We start from the raw sequence: 19,642 nt of genomic DNA on the forward strand, positions 1-19,642 counted from the left end.
CACTAAGTCGTTGGTGTTGATGTTAACCTTGGAGCAGAGCCACAACTAGACTGTGGCGAGTGCAGTGCCATGGACACAATTGAGGGAGGCAAGGCCCAGTGCCGATCTTGCATTTGCAGGACTCTGAGCAAGGGCCTTCTTAAATTTTACACTCACTTTCCGAGGAAAACTGCTCCAGGGCTGCAGGCTAGACCACACCCTCCCCACTTGAAGTGACCCTTCTCCATCTGGGCAGGGCACAGACAGTACAGATTTTAAGGAGGTAAACACTCTCAGGAGCTGACCATGACAGCGAGCACCTCCTTCAATTCTGCACCCTTGCGACTCACTCTCCAGGACACCCTCAGTCAGGGCCAAGCTAGTACAGTGTCAGTTTGACACTTGCGCTACCTTGCCTCCTTAAATTGTAGATTTGGTTCAAGTTTACATAGGTGCATATTTTAACAATTTTAATTTTTACTCTATTCTGTGTATATGTTTGCATTCAGGCTGTGTCCATCTCTGGTCAAGGGTCCCCTTTTGCTATTAGAGTATCCCTTGTGACTTTGGTATTGTTGTGTGTTTTTTTTATTCCTGCTAATTAAGTATGTAACCAATTCAGTAGAGTAGTGTAGCACGTTATGTAGTAAGTTTGTTCTATCTAAAGTCAGTACCTATGACAAAAATGAAAATTCTTAAAAATTCCATAAATCAGATGTCAGAAAACTACAGCTAGTGAGCCTGTAGTTTGTAGATAAAGTTTTTATAAGTAAAGTTTTACTGATAGCCTTACTTAGTAAGTATTATCTACTGGCCATTTTTGTGCTATAGTAGCAAAGTTGAGGAGTCAGAAGATGGTATGGCCAGCAAAGCTTAAAGTTTTTACTATCTGGCCCTTTAAGAAAATGTTTGCAAACCCCTGACTTAAATTATTATTCATTAAGTAGAGCATATAGTTTTTGGAGTAGACAACACTGAACAGATTGATAGTTCCCATCTCACGCTCATCCTATGGTAGATGCAGATAAGAGTCACTCTATCCTTCAGCCCCCACCAAGTTCAGAGTTGAATTTATATAATAAGATCAATATACGTGTATTGTGATGGCATTTTAAATAGATGAATGACCTCTTGATTTTTGGAGGATAATAGGGTAAAATTCCTAAAGAAATCATTTAATTTCAATATGTATTTTGTATTAAAATTTCTATTCTTTTGAGATTCAGATATTTCATTGGAAACACTATTTTTTACTTAAAAGAGTAAATAGAGGGGTTTAGGAGCAACTCAAAATTTAAACAATGCTTTCACAATCTCCTCCAAGATGAGGGCATTTGATATTTTTGTCCCTGCTATGGCTATACTAATTTTTTTTAAAGAGTTATTTTTAATGCAAATAAGAGCAGCCTTTAGATGTTGGAAAATTTGAGTATATTATGCCATGGTTTTTTAAATATTACACAAGCCTTGGATAATAGTTCTTTAATGGCTTCCAGCTTCAAGTATTATACAACTCTCTTGCAATTTGAAAATTATTGAGGAATTGAGCCCTGTTTCAAAAAATGTTGCCAACAAGCTCTTGAAGAGACCAATCTATTTCTAAATTTCTTCCTCCAGACAGCTTTCTAAGTTGGTATTTATCAAGAAGTAAAGAATTGAACTAATTGGTTTTGCCCTTGGCAGATGGTGAATGTGTACCACGTACATCAGCATTCCTGTTTCCTGTACCTCGGCAGTATCCTTGTGGACGAGTATGGCATGGAAGAGGGCTGTCGGCAAGGGCTGCTAGATATGCTCCAGGTGTGTTTTCTTTGCAGGAGACAGATGTGTTGGGTTTGGAGGGTCTAAAGGCCTAGCAGTGTGTGCTTCACCGTGTCTTTAATTCTGTTGCTTCTTTATGTCCCCTCCTGCCCCCCTGGCATGTTAATTTCCTAATCACAAGGAGGTAGAATTGTGCTAGTTGTTCTCTAGACAGGCCTGCTTGGGAGAATGAGATAGATGGGCCGAGAATAATGCTCACTGTAGATATTGCAGCCTCATTTATGCTCTCCAGAGATGGGGGGTTTTTGGAGGAGTGGGGAGGTAGGGAAATGGATTTAAAATAAAGGACCTCTAAGCTCAAGCATGATCTATTTTTAATTTCTTGCCTAGTAGAGCCAGTAAAGTAGTTTACTTAATTAGCAGGGGGGTCTTAGGGTAAATAGCAGACATTGAAAAAGGCTCCTGATATACTTCTTTTTCCCCCCTCCTAATTGCAGGGGGGAAATATATTAGGGAGTTAAATTAGGATGCTCCTTTTCCCAAGAGGTCTTTCCCTTTAAAACTTAATCTATTATTTCATACATTATTTTTAAAACTGTGCATCTACTCCCTTAGTGGACTGACCATATCTAGGACATGAGCACAGTCTTTACTCTCAGAAACTTCTAAAACTTAGACATGACATCTATCCACCGTCATAACAACTAATACCTGTACCCCCAACCCTTTCTGAAATGTGGATTTCATATGTGAAAACTCTTTATATCAACTGGGAAAGATTTCTGTCTTTTTCTTGATCTGATTCTTGTCAGGTAGTCTTTTTCTTTTCCTGTCGGTGCTTCCCTTCTGTTTCCTTTGTTTATGTTGTGATACTGAGGAAGTCTGAATGCTGTGGCATTTAAAACAAGCATTTGTTTTACAATCACTTCTGTTGTAGGCACTGTGCATCCCCACCTTTCAGCTCCTGGAACAACAGAATGGTCTCCAGAATCACCCTGACACCGTGGATGACCTGTTCAGGCTAGCTACCAGGTCAGTCTTTCCACAGAGCAGCCCTTTCCTTTACTGTTCGCCCCCGTCACGACTTATTCTTTCCACCTAACACTTGACTGTTTCCTCCTCTGTGAAATGAGGTAAGTGGAGTAGGTTGATTTTTGATTCATAACCCAAAGTTAAATTTTGAACCAGAATATCCCCGTAAGTGAGGACGAGGAGTTGGATGGAAACAGAGGAAAGTAGCTGAGTTCCCATCACGAAGGAGGGACATGCACAAGACAGTAAAAATGAGCTTGGTGAAAACATTGGACTAGATAGTCTTAGTTTTAACCTTTTATGCTGCTTTGATGTCATGCTTCACCTCAACTTTTTCCTTGAGGAGCTTGGCATCCTTTAGATATAATTACATCTCAGAATAAAAAATTCTTAGCATGTTAAAGTACCTTAGAAGTTATCTGGTACTAACTACACTTCCCAGCCCTACCCCTAGCCTGCCACCCCACTTAATGCTTCAATTCCTTTTGCCAGTGACACTGGTGTTATTGCCAAACCCTTGAATTCTTCTTAGTCCCTAGCTAAAGAATTTGAATTAGACCAATTATTGAACATAAAAGCTTTTTTTAAAAAAATACCATTATTAAATATATATAATTATATATGCAATATATATATATATATATATAGTATCATTTACAACTGTAAAGTAGTATTGACTTCACTTGCATCTCAGGTTGAACACTTTTTTGGTTAGTTTTTGGACAAGTTAGAAAAACTTTTTTTTTTTAAGTTGATATAAGAAAATTGTTGGGTGGGTTGTCAACCTCTTTTTCCCAAGACCTGTTCCTTGAAAAACTAATTTCTATAGACATTCTTTGTACAGATAGTTACCTTGTGAAATAAATTTGGAAAAATAGTGTATCTTTTTCTTGGAGATTCTGCATATACATTAAAGGATCTGAGAGACCTTGTGGAACATTGGAAGTATAGAATTTCTGTAAACACCCTGCTTTCCTCACCCCTTCCCTTATTATCAACATCCCCTATCAGAGTGGTTTATTTGTTAGAATTGCTGAACCTACATTGACACGTCATTATCACCCAAAGTATATGGTTTACATTAGGGTTTAGTCTTGGTGCTGCACCTTCGATGGGTTTAGACAAATGTGTGACATGTATCCACCATTATAGTACCGTACAGAGTAGTTTCACTACCCTTAAAATCTCCTATGCTCTGCCTATTCATCCCTTTGTCCCCCACCTCAATCCCTAGCAACCTCTGATCTTCTTACTATTTCCGTAGTTTTGCTTTTTATCCTGGCTGCTTTTATAGCCTAATCCTGTCATTCATACCTAGCCTGTCTTTCTGCACTAGGTTTATTCAGCGTAGCCCTGTTACCTTGCTGAGGAGCCAGGTGGTCATCCCCATCTTACAGTGGGCCATTGCCTCTACTACCCTGGACCACCGGGACGCCAATTGTAGTGTCATGAGGTTCCTACGAGACCTCATCCATACAGGGGTGGCCAACGATGTAAGTATAAACATTGTACCTTTCCTACTTTGCAGCTCATTATCTTCTCATATTTCTTCCTCTTTTTCTTAATGGTATCTATCTCCTTATTTGATCCGTATTGGTAGGCATATACCATAGTGGATCATTCACTAACCAAAATACCAACTATTAGATTTAAGACAACCTGTACTAAGTGCTGTACACTGTATAAAACAGCCTAAAATTATCTCTGCTTCCAAGCCATTTGTTTTCTAGTTAAGAGATAAGCAGGTATAAAGACAGCAAGAAGACAGTATTTAATTGTCAGGTGGGTGGTAAAAGTCATGATTACTATGAGATCAGAAGACGGAAAGCTGTTTGGAAAGAAGTAGATTGGGACAACTTTTCTGGAAGAGGAGGGACTTCAACAGGGCCATAAGCTATAAGTAAAATTGGGATAGATTGGAGCAGGAATGGTAGTCTAACCGGAGGTATATATCCTGAGCAGAGAAAGTTAGGAGAGCACTAAGTGTGGTAGTAGACAGTTAAGAGACCTGTTTGGCTGGAGTAGTAAAGTGGCTCATAGAGTTTTCAAAGTTAGATTTGACTAGGTGTGGAGTGGAATTGAAGGTAAGGGAAGTGAAGAAGTAAGCGAGTATGTGAATAGGCTTTATTATTATTAAGAAGTTTGGCAGTAAAAGGAGAGAGAAAGAAAACAACTAGAAGTGAAAGGCAGTTTAAAAGTTATTTTTTTCAAGATGTTAGACATATTTGTGTATTCAAAGACTAGAAGAAGGAAGAAAAATACATGTTTTTGATAGAAAACATTAGATACCTGATAGAAGTCTTTGATTCTTATTTCAGTTGGTTTTTAAAAAGGAAATAGGAATATTTGTTTTTTCACAGAAAAAAAGATTAAGAAAATTGTTACTCTTCATCTTTAATCATTATTTCTCTTCTGCCTTCTATTCATGAAAAATCTTGGGGTTAAGGTTAATTTTGGCTGAAACCCATGTCCATTTCCTTGATACTAAACTTTTTAATTTTATTTTTCAATTAGAGTTGACATTCAGTATTATTTTATATTAATTTCAGGTGTGCAGCTTAGTGGTTAGACATTTATATAATTTATGAAATGATCCCCCCAATTAATCTAGTACCCCCTGGCACTATACCTAATTATTATTATATTACTGGCTATATTTCCTATGCTGTACTTTACAGCCCCCTGACTGTTGTATAATACCAATTTGTACTTCTTAATTCCTTCACCTTTTTTACCCAACCTTACAAGCCCTCTCCCATTTGACAACCATCAGTTTGTTCTCTGTATCTATGAGTCTGGTTCTGTTCGTTCATTTATTTTGTTCTTTAGATTCTACATATAAGTGAAATCATATCGTATCTGTCTTTCTCTGACTAATTTCATTTAGCATACTACTCTCTAAGTCCATCCATGTTGTCACAAATGGTAAGATTTCGGGTTTTTTAATGACCAAGCAATAGACTATTGTGTATATGTGCCTACCACGTCTTTATCCAGTCATCTATTGATGGGTACTTAGGTTGCTTCCGTATCTGGGCTATTGTAATAGCGCTGCAATGAACATAGGGGTGCATATATCTTTTAAAATTAGTGTTTTGGTTTCTTCGGATAAATACCTAAAAGTGGGATAACTGGGTCATAAGGTAGTTTTATTTTTAATTTTTTGAGGAACCTCCATACTGTTTTCCATAGCGGCTGTACCAATTTGCAAGCCATCCAGCCCTGCACAAGGGTCCTTTTTCTCCACATCCTCGCCAACACATATTGTTTGTTGATTTTTAATGATAGCCATTCTGACTGGAGTGAGGTGATATCTCACTGTGGTTTCTATTTGCATTTCTCTGATGGTTAGTGACACTGAGCATCTTTCTTTGTCTATTGGCCATCTGTACGCCCTCTTTGGAGGAATGCCTATTCGGGTCCTCTGCCCATTTAATTGGATTGTTTGGGTTTTTTTGGTGTTGAGTTGTATTAGTTCTTTTTAAAATTTGGATATTGACCCCTTATCAGATATATCATTGACAAATGTCTTCTCCATTCAGTAGGCTGTCATTTCATTTTGTCAGTGGTTTCCTTTGCTGTGCAAAAACTTTTTAGTTTCATGTAGTCCCATTTGTTTTTTTTTTCTTTGGTTTCTCTTGCCTGAGGAGCTATATCAGAAAAAGAGTTACTAAGAGCAATGTCAGAGTTTACTGCTTATGTTTTCTTCTATCTATGAGTTTCATATGTCAGGTCTTACATTTAAGACTTGAATCCATTTTGAGTTTATTCTTGTATATGGTGTAAGAAGATAGTATAATTTGATTTTTTTGCATGTATCTGTCCAGTTTTCCCAACACCATTTATTGAATAGACTGTCTTTATCCCATTGTATGTTCTTGCCTCCTTTGTCATAGATTAAATGACCACATAGGCATAGGTTTATTTCTGGACTCTGTTCTGTTCCATTGATCTGTTATACTGGGGTTGCCAAAAAAATGTATACAAGTGGACACTTGGGTCAACGTTGTTCAAGCAGTAGTTCGCTGTAATCAGAAGTGTCTGAACGCTGATGGTAACCACTTTGAGCACCTCTTGTAATTGCAGAAGTCAAATGTGACTTGTATTCATCGTTTGTTATCGGTACATATTGAGTATTACAATTTTAATACAGTCTTTCTTAAAACGTGTGTACATTTTTTTGGCACCCTCTTTGGCACCCATGTATAATGTATGTACATGTAATATATGTACTTTTTAAAGAGAAATTGCTAGACTAAAAGGAAAATAGTACGTGGTCTTTGGAAATTTGGAATTAGAACTTATCCATTGTTCCTGTTTCCTGCAGCATGAAGAGGACTTTGAATTACGGAAAGAACTGATTGGACAGGTGATGAACCAGCTTGGACAGCAACTTGTAAGCCAGCTGCTCCACACATGCTGCTTTTGTCTCCCTCCCTATACTCTACCAGATGTCGCCGAAGTACTCTGGGAGATCATGCAGGTTGACAGACCGGTAAGATTATTTTCATAAGCACCCATTCTCCCAGTCCTACGCTTGGGTTCCTTGAGGCCGACTATTACTTTGAAACCAGCCCTGTCATACATTTGTGGAACTTAATTTAGGCATATTGGTGAGTTTAATTATTAAATGAAAGGGGCCTATAGGAGGCCAGTAATTCATCACTGGGTTCTCAAAAATGTGTTTGTGTCACTGTCGTATATTACCAGAAGTGAATACTAAGCATTGAATTCAGCTGTGTGGCTGGCCATTGAGAAAGTTGTTCACTTGCGGAAATGCCCATATATCAGTTATATAGTGTTACAGGTTATTCAGGAAATATGAATACACTTTAATCTCCTTAGATAGTACTGTATGGTTCCCTGGTAATAAGTCTAGCCAGAGCGTTTGGAGGCACGTAGGTATAAAACTAACCCACAGTATATAGTTGGATTTGTTTCCCCTTTGGGTTTATTTGCTTCCTGCTTCAGTTCTTGAACCAAGTTCTTCCGGTTCTTTATCACCTGAGCATGGAAATGTTTTTAGGCTCTCCAGCGATATCCAAGTAATGTCATTCCTGGGCACATGATCACAAATCAGGTTATGTGTACTGCATGGAAGTTTTGAGCATAGTGGTAAAGTGTAACATGGTCTATAAATTATTTTTTTGGTGGGATTTATAATTTTTAGTACTAATGTAAAAGCAGTTCAGAAAAATACACAGTTGGACCTAGTTAAAGTGAGCTGTCTTCCAGAACAGAAAAGTGTGGATACATAAGTATCAGTATATATCTTGGCGGTGTCTCCTGCTTTATATCCTTTCTGGCAGTTCTTAGCCTCAATTTCAGCAGTTTCACAAAAGGGAGTGCACTTTCACTGCTAGACTCTAATAGAACTGGGCCAGGAGTGCGGCCTAGTCTTGGATTTGTGTGTTCACCTCCAAAACTCAGTGATGAGTTGTATAGTCTTAGTGGGCATATGCTTTACTTGACCCTTGGCTCATCAAACAGAAAACAGCTACGTGTAGGTCAGATGCTTAAGTAGATTTCTAACATTGTCTTTAGGTTTATACTTCAGAGCAGCCACATGAACTTTAATTCTTACACATCAAACTCTGTGAGGCTCCTGTGTGACTTGGGTTTCTTCAAATAGCTCCGTAGATTTTCCGTGTAAGTTTAAGTGCTTCAGGAATGAGTAGTACCAATAGTTCCCATTGCTGGTTGTTCAGTACACATGTTCTGTTTCAATCTAATACAGTAATATTTTTGTGTTTTCCTAAAGAAAATACTATGTGAGCCTTTGGGGACCAACAACTTTAATCCCAAAAGCATTTGACATGAGAAATAAAATTACCATACCTTTTAAGAAATATATTTGGTTCCCAAATATACAAAACCTTATTACATAAATTTAGTTTTACAAAAACATTCTTGATTTGTAAACATATTAGTAAAATGTTAACAGAAGAAGAAAATGAGAACAGCAAGTTTGGGCAGGAATAGAAACCAGGTAGCCATGTGTTCTTAAGAGTTTACTAGTGTATATACCCACGAATTGTCGAGTAATTTAAAGTGATAGGTATAGCTGATATTTATAGAAAAGTTTTTGTAAAGGCACTCTTAGATAAATTTGGGTTGTTTATACCCTATAAACTGATTGAAATTTTAATTAAGGATTTAAGTCCAAAGAAAATTTACATTCTTGTGCACTTAATCATACCAGTTTCAAAGTTCAACATCCAAATTTTCAATAGAAGATGACATACCAGCTTCATCTCTTGACTTGAATGAACTATTAAAGCCCTTTAGGTGGGGTGGCCGGTTGGCTCAGTTGGTTAAGAGCTAATAACACCAAGGTTGTAATAACACCAAGGCGGTGCTCATAACACCAAGGTTGCCAGTTCGATCCCTGCATGGGCCACTCTGAGCTGCGCCCTCCTTTAAAAAAAAAAAAAAAAAAGCCTTTTATTCTGTTTCCCCCTTTCTTTGTTGGATACCTTTCTGACAAATTTATTCAGTATTTTCAACCAGATTTCTCAGATTCCTTTACTGGAAGATGATATGGCCCATTATATGCTAGCTAATTATTTTTTGCTTTCTAGTTTAGTTTCTTACTGTTCTTGTTTTGGGGGATACTATAGTTAACCCATCGGTGACTTTTGGATGCCAAAACTTTGTCAATTAAGGGTTCTTCCTGAATCTTTTGTCTCAGCTTGTTTTTGTCTGAGTAAAGTGTTATCTTCCTTCGGGGCAACCTTTGGAGAATTACACAGTACTTTTTAGCATTTATAGTGGAATATATACTTTTGCTCTGGTCTATTATGATCATAAATTAACATAATGAGAAAATATATAATGTAAAAATTTAGCTTAAAACTAAGACGAAAGTATACATCCTCCTTAAGAAACGAATGAAGAAAAATTAGAGCTGACTCAAAGAACAACTTAGCTGAAAATAAGAACCGAAAGGAAGTCTTCAGAATTTTGAATTTTAGTTTGAAGAGGAAGGAAGTCAGGGGGTGAGGACAAGCTGGTTTTGTGCTTATAAAAGGTATAAAGAGACTATGCTGCGATATAAATAAATTATTTTAAATAGCAATCAATAACTATGAGTAACAAAAAACTTTTCTAACCCAGAGAACAGGCAGGTATCACAAAAGAACTTATGGATACAACTTCTACTGAAAGAGATGATCTTAGAATCCTTAAGATTCTGGATTCATATTATGTATATATTTTTTGACATGTTTACTTACACTTTTTGTCCTGCTGTTTCTGGTAACTGCACCTTTGCTTTGGATTGCCTTTAATCTTTACGCTCAAGAGTTTCCTGGCAGCTATTCAATTTTTAAAATATTACATAAGCTTAATGACAGGAACAGAACAATAGCCTCATCCAGAAGAGACTTCCTTTCCAAGGTAGAAGGGCGCTGTCTGAAATGATGCCTGCCACCTACCCTTCCCCTTTGAAGGGAAGTCCAGGCATGCCTTTGTAAACTATTCCAACCCCCAGAGGATTGGAAGGCCTAAAGATAGTACTTTTGTTCATTGCTTTACTTGGTTCCAATTTGGGGCAACTAATGCCACTAAGTAAAACCTGTGGGTTTTTGTTATTACCTATAGAGTCCCAGTTGAGTAAGCCCTGCCTCCTTTTAAAACTCTTATCCCTCTTCTTCAGACTTTCTGTCGATGGTTAGAGAATTCCTTGAAAGGTTTGCCAAAGGAGACAACTGTAGGAGCTGTCACAGTGACACACAAACAATTAACAGATTTCCACAAACAAGTCACTAGGTGAGTGATACTGGATATTTTTCTTTTCTTTTTCTTTCTTTTTTTTTTTTTTTTAATGAATATGAACAATAGCTGGGGTGTATAGAAAAAAATATATCTTTGTTTCTTATACCATTTTAGTTACAGATCTGCCCAGGAGTATGTTTCATGTGTGCCTTTGTATATTCACAATTTAGTGTCCATGTAGTCTTAAATTGCACAAACTAGCATTGGAAACCAACCTTGGGGAAAATATCACCATGCAGTATATATTTGTGTCAGTTTTATTGTGCATGTGTATTAATTGGTATAAGATCTTAAGGGGTAAGTGGAAGCATTATTTCTTCCAAAAGAAAAATGCACTGAGCAGCCCACAACACTGCAGGAGATCTGTTCTTTTTTGATTATTTGTTTTTGTTTTGAAGTCCTGAGTTCTCATCCATATTCAGGGGTCAAGAATACAGGTCCCTGAATAGTTGAAGCATTGGTAGTAAAACATACAGTGATATAGACTGCAGTAAATTGGAAAATTTTCGCTATGCCTAAAGATACCCAAATTCTCATTTCATGCAGAGTAAATAAAACATCTCCTGGGATGCATTAGTCCCCTGAGCCCCTTGCTTACAGCTCAGTTAAAATGTTAAGTGTACATAAGTGGGTTTTTTTTTACTGTGAACATAATAAACATTTTAAATATAGCTACACAGTGTTCCTAATTACTATTTTATTACAGGTGTTGCTTGATTTCCTTACAGTGCCTCTATTACTAGACATTTGGTTTTGGTTTTGGTTTTTTCATTTTTAACAACAGCAACTTAAATTGGATTTAACTGTGTTACCTTGCCCTGATATTCCTTTTTCTATCTAGAGCCTTGAGAATTTTGACTAAATTTTAGGCAATGGCTTATATTCATACAGTTGTAAAACAATTTGTAGATCTAAGAATGAGTGTTGCAAACGAGGTTGGTTATAGTGAAAAAACTGGAAATATTCTAATTGCCAATCAATAGAGAATAATTAACAGTACATATACTAGTAAGTAGGCACTAAAAAGAAGTAAAAAATGCATGATACAGAAAAATATATAAGATATAGTATAAAGGGAAAACATAACAGTAAAGTATCATGTAACCCAACAGGCACTTAAAATTTTTTTTTATTTTTAATGGTGGTAAAATACACAAAAAATTTATTATCTTAACCGTTTTTAAATGTACTGTTCAGTGGTGAATGTCCAGTATTTTTCATTTTGCAAAACTGAAACCATACCCATTAAACAACAACTTCCCATTACCCACTTCTCCCTGCCCCTGGCAACCATCATTCCATTTTCTGTTTTTATGAATTTGACTACTCTAGATACCACATGTAAGTGAAATCATATAGTATTTATTTGTTCTTTTGTGGCTTGCTTAGCATCATGTCCTTAAGGTTTATCTATGTTGTAGTATATGTCAGAATTTCCTTCCTTTCTAAGGCTGAGTAACATTGCATTTTATGCGTAGACCACATTTTGTTTATCCAGTCGTGAGCTGGTGGACATTTGGGTTGCTTCCTTGACTTGGCTATTGTGGGTAATGCTGCAGTGAACATGAGTGTACACATATCTCTTTAAGACTCTGCTTTCAATTCTTTTGAAAGGTTTATAGATTCTATACCTGGAAGTGGAATTGCTGGATTATGTGGCAATTCTATGTTTAAGCTTTTGAGGAACCTCCATACTGTTTTCCATAGTGGCTGCACCATTTTACGTTTCCACCAACAGTGCACAAGGTTCTAATTTCTCCATATCTGTTTTTACTTTTTGTTGTCTGTGCTGTTGATGTCATATTGCAAGAGATCATTACCAAATCTAATGTCACGAAGCTTTTCCCCTATGTTTTCTTCTAAGAGTTTTACAGTTTTAGGTCTTTCATTTAGGTCTTTGATCCATTTTGAGTTAGTTTTTTTGTATGATGTATGTTAAGGGTCCAACTTCATTCTTTTGTATGTGGCTATCCAGTTTTCCCAGCATTGCCCTTTTGCACATTGAATGGCATCTTATTGAAAATCACTTGACCATATATGCGAGGGATTTATTTTTGGGCTCTTTATTCTAGTCCACTGGTCTGTGTGTGTGTCTTTATGTCAGTACCATACCGTTTTGACTACTATGGCTTTGTAATAAGTTTTGAAATTGGGCAGTATGAGACCTCCAGCGTTGTTCTTTTTCAGGATTATTTTGGCTGTTCGGGGTCTTTTGAGATTCCATATGAATTTTAGATAGATTTTTCTATTTACACACACACACAAAAAAATTTCAGTTGGGATTTTTGATAGGGATTGCATTGAATCTGTAGATCACTTTGTATTGTATTGACATCTTAACAATATTAAGTTCATGAACACAAACTGTCTTTCCATTTACTGGTGTCTTCAATTTATTGCAGCAACATTTCGTAATTTAAATATTATTTTTGATGCTATTACAAATGAACCAACTGTTTTATTATATATGTTATATATATGCATATGTGAGAGAGATACATATGCAGGCTACTTTGTGCGTAGTAAATGTCTGGAAAGATACACAACTAGGACTAAGATGGCAGATAAGGGAGACTTTCCCTTTTTCATAATCTCTGTACTATTTACATTTCTTCATGAGAATGTGGTATACTTTTATAATTAAAACCAGATCCAGTTTTTAAAAGGGAGAGAAAAATGAAATAAATTTTAGGCAGTGGTACAAGAGCTAATCTTTTCTGAGGATTGATTTCTTAATGTCACTTTTCAAAATGGTTTACTTTTTCATCTCCCAGGATATTTCCAATAATTTTGTTAATGTTAAAAGCCAAAACCTTTGAGTGCTATTTTGTAGCTTACTAAGTGGCTTAACTTCATGCCCCAGAAGTAACTGACTTTTGGCCATAGATCAAGTGACATGCATGACTGGAAAATAGCATGTGACTGCCTGCCTTCGTGACACATTTTGCCAGAAGAGGGGATTTCTCTTCTACTAGGTAGGCGTATATTGACTGGGATGACCTCACAAAATTATTTTCTTTCTTTTTATGATGAATCTTCTAGTATAATTAGTATTCCACCTAAAGCTGTCTCAGGGGAAAGAGGTGTAACAGTTGCTTCTCTCTGCTTTTGTTTTGCCCTGTTGCATCTAGTGTTGGTCAGTAGAAGGGCAAGATCATTTTGGCTCTGATTTCCTTAGAACAAATCGGAGCCTGAGAAGAACCTCAAAGAACAGATTAGAGTTAGGGATGTTGGTTTGAGTCTTGCCACTTGCTGTCACTTTGAACTTCAGATTATTCATCTGTAAAATAAAGTTAGTAATAAATCTCATAGAATTATTACAAGATACCAATTAGAAATCTAAAGATCTGGCACATAGTAGGTAATCAGTGAATGTTAACTTTCTCCTTGGAAAGAACCTGCCAGAATGTCACCGTATACTTGCAAAACTAGCTGGAGCATGTCTCCTGCCAGCTCTAAGGCAACCACCCACACATTCTGGAATAAGTCTTTACCAAGCCCATATTCCCTCATCTGAGCTAGTATATGACAGTAAAAAACAGTAGAGTAAGTCTGAAATAAAAGTTATGGACATTCCCAAATTTAAGTAAAATCTTGGGGCAAGGTAGAGGAACCCAAATAATGCAGTGCTGTGAACAAAAATTATCAGCGATCTTTGCCCTGTGATATGAGAAAATAAGGAGCACTACCAGCCTGGCCTACTTGATCTCTCATTGCTAAACAAGTCCGGCCGCTCCTCCTGTGGTAGCTGTGCCGTATGGTGGGAAATGAACAGAAGTAAGAGGTAATGTTGAGGTGCTAGAGAAAGGGTTTGAGATAGCTCACCTCTTCTAAATAAGTCTTTCTTTAGTATACGTGTTGCCCTTAAACCTTCTGTTCTCTGCATGACTCAGTCTCCCTTTTGGTTTTAAGGTCCTGCAACTCCTGCCTCAACATGCTGCTTTGTTTGCCATCCTAGCAGGGAGGGTGAACTGGTTCAGTTTCATTTCAGCAAGTCCAAGCCTGTTTTTCAAATGGTACTGGTAATTAATTAATTCCTTAGCATTTTTAGTTAACTTGAAGAAAGCTGGGATTTTTCATTCTAAAATATCATTTTTGCTTTCCAAACACCACTAATTATGACTAAAAGAAATTCTGCCATCATTTCCCATCTCTCCATTTTGGTGTTTATTCTGACTCTTATCAGAGTATGATGAACGGATTGGGATTGTGGGACTAGAAGCCCAAAAATAGAACCTAGAAAAATAGTGGCAGCTTTTGATAGACAGATAGATAGACAGACAGACAGGCAGGCAGGCAGGCAGACAGATAGAATTAAGGCAGGAAGCGAAAAATAGTTATAGCTCTTAGGAGTTTTTAAAAAATACACTTCTTTGGGCTTAATCACCGCAGACACTTAAACATTTGGCTGAAGCTCTTGACACTAAAGCAGTTGCTGACAGGATTGGGAGCAGAAGCTGAGCTGATTTTGTGGCCCATCCCTCATTTCACCCAGTGCTCCTGTACTTGCATTTTGGTTTCAATACTTTTTCTGGTGTGTCACAAAAGAGGCTAAGGATGGAGTTATCATTTCTCTACCAGATTAAATCATGATCTCTGGTTGAAGAGTAGAATTTAAAATATATAAAGTATTACAATAGCAGAAGAGTCTCTAGCACTCTCCTAAGTTTAACTGTTTCCTATTGTCTTAGTCCCTTAATACCACACCACATAGCGGCTTCTCTTGGGTTACATACGAGGTCCGACAATTCAGTTCATGAACTTGTCTTAGAAAAAGTGCTACATACCTCATTGCTGAATATCACTACGGTCACCTTAGAAGTACTCCCCTTGGGAAGCTATGCACCAATGCCAGTGCCTAGTCCACGCTTCAAAGCAATTTTGGAACTCTTTCTGGAATGGCCATCAGAGCTGTCCTCGTATTACCTTGATGTCCTGAATGTCATCAAAATGTCTTCCTTTCAGTATTTCCTTTATCTTTGGGTAAAGAAAGAAGTCACTGGGAACCAGATGAAGTGAGTAGGGAGGGTGTTCCAATACAGTTATTTGTTTACTGGCTAAAAACCCTCACAGACAGTGCCCTGTGAGCTGGTGCATTGTCGTGATGCGAGAGCCACGAATTGTTGACCAACAGTTCAGGTCGTCTGACTTTCACGCAGCCTTTTCAGCACTTCCAAAGAGTAAACTTGGTTAACTGTCCAGTTGGTACAAATTCATAATGAAGAATCCTACTGATAAAAAAGGTTAGCAGCGTCGCTGTAACAAGTTTGTGAACTTAATTGTCAGACCTTGTATCTTCCTTCATGAGTGATACGGGCTCACTCTGACCCTGGCTGCCTCCTTAACAGTCAGTATTGATCTGGGAATAGACTGAGAAATGTAATAATACCTTCATTGAAGCATGTTAAATTCACAAAGAGCTAATGGCAGGATTCCAATAAACAAGAAGACCTTCCTCATTTTCACTACGTTTTTAGGATGGAGACAGACTGAAAAAAAGTGTCTAGGATATTCTGTTGAGCCAAGTCCTGCAGTCTAAATCAAGGTTCTTAATGATGTTTTAGACCTTATAATAGGTGGGCAAATCCAGATGTGGGCACTTATGGCAGTAGTTCTCATTTTTCCTTCTTTTCTGTTGGATCACTGTTAGCAGTTCCCTCCGCTGGTGTTTAGCCATTATGAGAAGGAGAAAGAGCTTTCTTTTCATATTGAATCCTAGGCTGTAGGCTGTGGTCCCTGAGTTTTTCCGAACCAGAGAGGGCCACAGAAGGGTGAGCATATTAGGAAGTGCTTCCTTTGTAAGTGCTTGGACAAAGGAGGCCTTTTGAAGAAACACAGTCAGATGAATGTTGGGCTATTCAGTACCACCAAGGATTCTCCATGCTTGTCTGAGGACCATGTTCTGCTTCCTCCTCCTCCCTTTCTACACGCCTTAACCCTTTCCTCTCTCCTCTCCCTCATCCTCCCACAGGAGGAAGCCCTGAGCAGCCTGTTCAACTAGAAAACCGATGACTGATAGAGACTTAGTAGCTGGACTGGGCTTTGTAAACAAAATTTGCCTTTGGAAGAGAATGAGGAAGTCAGGGAGCCTAAGTTAGCTCAGCTCGTAGTATTAAATAATCTGCCTTAGGTGAATATGCTTTTACTTGGGGGGTTCTGGCTTATTGTATTTACGTCAAAGATTTTCACCAAGTGTTGTTGTTGTTGCTGCTGCAGCCTACATTTGTTGAATACTATTTTGTTCACTGCTCTATTAGTCTAAGCATTTTGCATGTAAGAACTGATTTAATTCTCAGAACATTATGAGGGAGATAATAGATGAGGAAACTGAGGTAGATTGGTAACTTACCCAAGGACACAGTGGAACCAAGATCAAAACTAGGCAATTTTTCTCCAGAGCCCATTCTTTGAGTACCGCACAGCTTATACTTATTCTCAGGTTCAGTAGTTAATATTTACCCTTGAGTTGCAGAAAGATCGAAAGCAGAGGCAACGTTGCAGTGGTTTTTCAGCATATTGTATCTTTTTCGTCAGTGAGGGACCAACCTACCTTTTCTTTTCTAGTGCTGAGGAATGTAAACAAGTTTGCTGGGCCTTGCGAGACTTCACCAGGTTGTTTCGATAGCTCACACTCCTGCACTGTGCCTGTCACCCAGGTGAGTGGTCTGTGGTTCCCAGCTTGGTGTGGGGGTGGGGGGGTGCGTGTGTCTTTGAATTCCCATCGGGGGACTAGGACTCTAACTGGAGTCAGGGAGGGACCTAACAATTCAGCACTGCTGTGCGGCTGGGAAATGCAGAGTCCCAATTTTCTTGGGCCAAGACAGCCAGATAATTGTCAGCTTCTTTTGGATGCCATTTTCACCCCCTTAAGAAAGTTAGTGTTGCAGAAGTATTTTTTAACCTGGCGACTTTGGTGAAAATGGTGCTGACCTAAAGTTGACTGTGGTACATGGCGTCACTTTCCTAAAACTGACCTTTCAGATTTATGAGCAAAGATGCTTATTCTTATCACTTTTACAATTTGAACACTGAAATGCAAAGTTTTGACGGAGGCGAGACGTATAGGAAAGGAGCTGCCATATCTGTCTGGCTCCTGGTCATCAGTTTTCTCCGTGTGCGTCCTGTCTCCTGATTCTGAAGCACAGCAGGAAGCTGAGCTGAGGAAAGAAAGGACTGGGTATTGGCGTTCGGGTACCAGTTTCCTGGCTGAGAGAAGAAAACTAGGTCTCCTCTAAACCTACCCTTTGACATCTTAAGCAGAATGTATTGTGTCAGGAGACAATTCTCGATGCATGTACAGCACTCACTGGTGGTTTCTGGGATTGAATGCATTAGTAGGTGATGTGCTATTCAGCAGGCCTTACCACGCCAGAAATTCTACGTTTGGTTCTTTAATGAGTAGTGATATCATTTGGGATCCTCAGGTTTTGCAATGTCTGTAAAAGCGAATGTTGCTACACATCGGGTGGGCAGCTGTGAGAGTTCATAGCTAACATTCACGGAGCCCTTCCTGTGTGTCAGGTACTGTCCAAGAGCTTTATATGTATTAACTAAGATAAGCCTCATACAGCCTCATACAGTTTCCTGGCTCAGTTACTATTATTGTTCCCATTTTGCAAATGAGGAAACTGAGGCTCCAAGATGTTAAGCCATTTCCTTATGGTCACAGTCAGTAATTGACAGAGCCACGATTGAAATACAGACATTCTGGTGCCACAGTCCTCTTTTAACGACTCTGCTTTACACAACTGCATTAGTGTCCTTTCCAGAGAATCTAAATCATTGGGTTTTACACTTTTGTTAGTAGGCAAAGCCTTCTTTCAAAACAAAACCTTACGTGAAACGCCAATGTTTAAGTCGACTGAAGTGGAGATTTTCTGGTTGGTTTGGAGTGGGCATCCTGGACCTCCTGGCTCACTCTTTACCCCCACATGTTGTCCCTGGTTTCCACAGCAAATTCAGGATTGGAAAGGCGCTGCAGACAGTATTTCAAAGCAATAGCTCCTTCAGGTCACAAGTAAAAAGTCCAACTTCTTTTTTTACTGAGTTCTTATGGTAGAGGCCCGAGTGAGGTACCTGAACAAGTATATAAACTTCTGCCTTGACTGTATAAAATGCTCTCTGTCTCCTGGACCACAAGTATTGACCTTCTTCTCTCTTTTGTCAGGAATGTCTTTTTTAATTAGAAGACAGGAAGAAAACAAAAACCAGACTGTGTCCCACAATCAGAAATCTCCATTGTGGCAGAGGGGCCTTCACCGCCACCAGGGCGTCCCACCAGACGGGGAGAGACTCCAGCCTTCTGAGGCGATCCTAAGGAGTTCCTGTTTGGGGGTGTGAGGGAAAATCAGCGCGGTTTTAAAAAAGATGGCTGCAGCCTGTCCGGCGTGGTGGGTGGGGAGCTGGTTTCCTGGTGAACTTGTTTCTCAAAGGAAAATTAATTTTAAGGAAATAAAAAAGGAAAAAAAGAAAAACTAAAACCAGAACTGAAACATTCGCCTGGTAGCAAATGAAACACACACATACATACACTTACACACATGCTAACACATGTGTGCATACACAGAAAAAATAAAAGTACAGACTTTCTGTGAAACACGAAACGGAAAACATGAATTCAAATGAATTAAACAGCTGTAATTGGAAGATAACGGTCAGGATCATCTAAGGTTTTGTATTGTTTTGTCCTCTTTTCTCTCCCATAGTCCCCTTTGTCCCATTTCCCCTTCTCTTTTAACAAAGTGAGTAGAAATTTCTCCCATCCTCCCCAACCATTTCTTACAACCTTTAGAGTTGTTTGGACAGAGGAGGAAGCAAGGAGCTTTTTCTGTTTTTATATCGTGGTCACATCAGTGATACTAGGACCTGCAAGGGCCAAAATTTGTGTGTATCCCAACTTGGACCACCCCATTCAGTCTCTAAATCCACTTCCAATCCACATTGGGTTGTTGTCAGCCTTGGAGATGAGCCAAAATTGGGGTGAGTTTGATATAAATGTACATTCTAAGTTTTAGTTTTTTTTAAGATTTTTTGTTGTTGTTAATGTTTCACCCACAGACATGAAAGAGAAAAAAAAGAGGGTGGGAATATGGAA

The 19,642-nt window shown here is 38.4% G+C and overlaps 1 protein-coding gene across 2 annotated transcripts in view; it reads left to right on the plus strand.

Annotated features, from left to right (window-relative positions):
- Positions 1-19,022, plus strand: part of TNPO3 (transportin 3) — a 73,529-nt gene extending 54,507 nt beyond the window's left edge. The window contains exons 17-23 of one of the 2 annotated variants that reach the window (XM_019751530.3): positions 1,663-1,779; positions 2,678-2,772; positions 4,109-4,265; positions 7,100-7,267; positions 10,430-10,542; positions 17,113-17,204; positions 18,716-19,022. In XM_019751530.3, the coding sequence (XP_019607089.1) occupies positions 1,663-1,779; positions 2,678-2,772; positions 4,109-4,265; positions 7,100-7,267; positions 10,430-10,542; positions 17,113-17,173 (711 nt within the window). In that variant the 3' untranslated portion in view covers positions 17,174-17,204; positions 18,716-19,022. Of the gene's footprint in view, positions 1-1,662; positions 1,780-2,677; positions 2,773-4,108; positions 4,266-7,099; positions 7,268-10,429; positions 10,543-13,434; positions 13,570-17,112; positions 17,205-18,715 lie in introns of those variants that run through there. The other variant, XM_088799922.1, reaches the window with a different exon arrangement.
- Positions 19,023-19,642: the final 620 nt, after the last annotated feature.

This window comes from Rhinolophus sinicus, chromosome 8, assembly GCF_057876585.1.
Source record: "Rhinolophus sinicus isolate RSI-liver-muscle chromosome 8, RSI-T2T, whole genome shotgun sequence".
Taxonomy (NCBI): domain Eukaryota; kingdom Metazoa; phylum Chordata; class Mammalia; order Chiroptera; family Rhinolophidae; genus Rhinolophus; species Rhinolophus sinicus.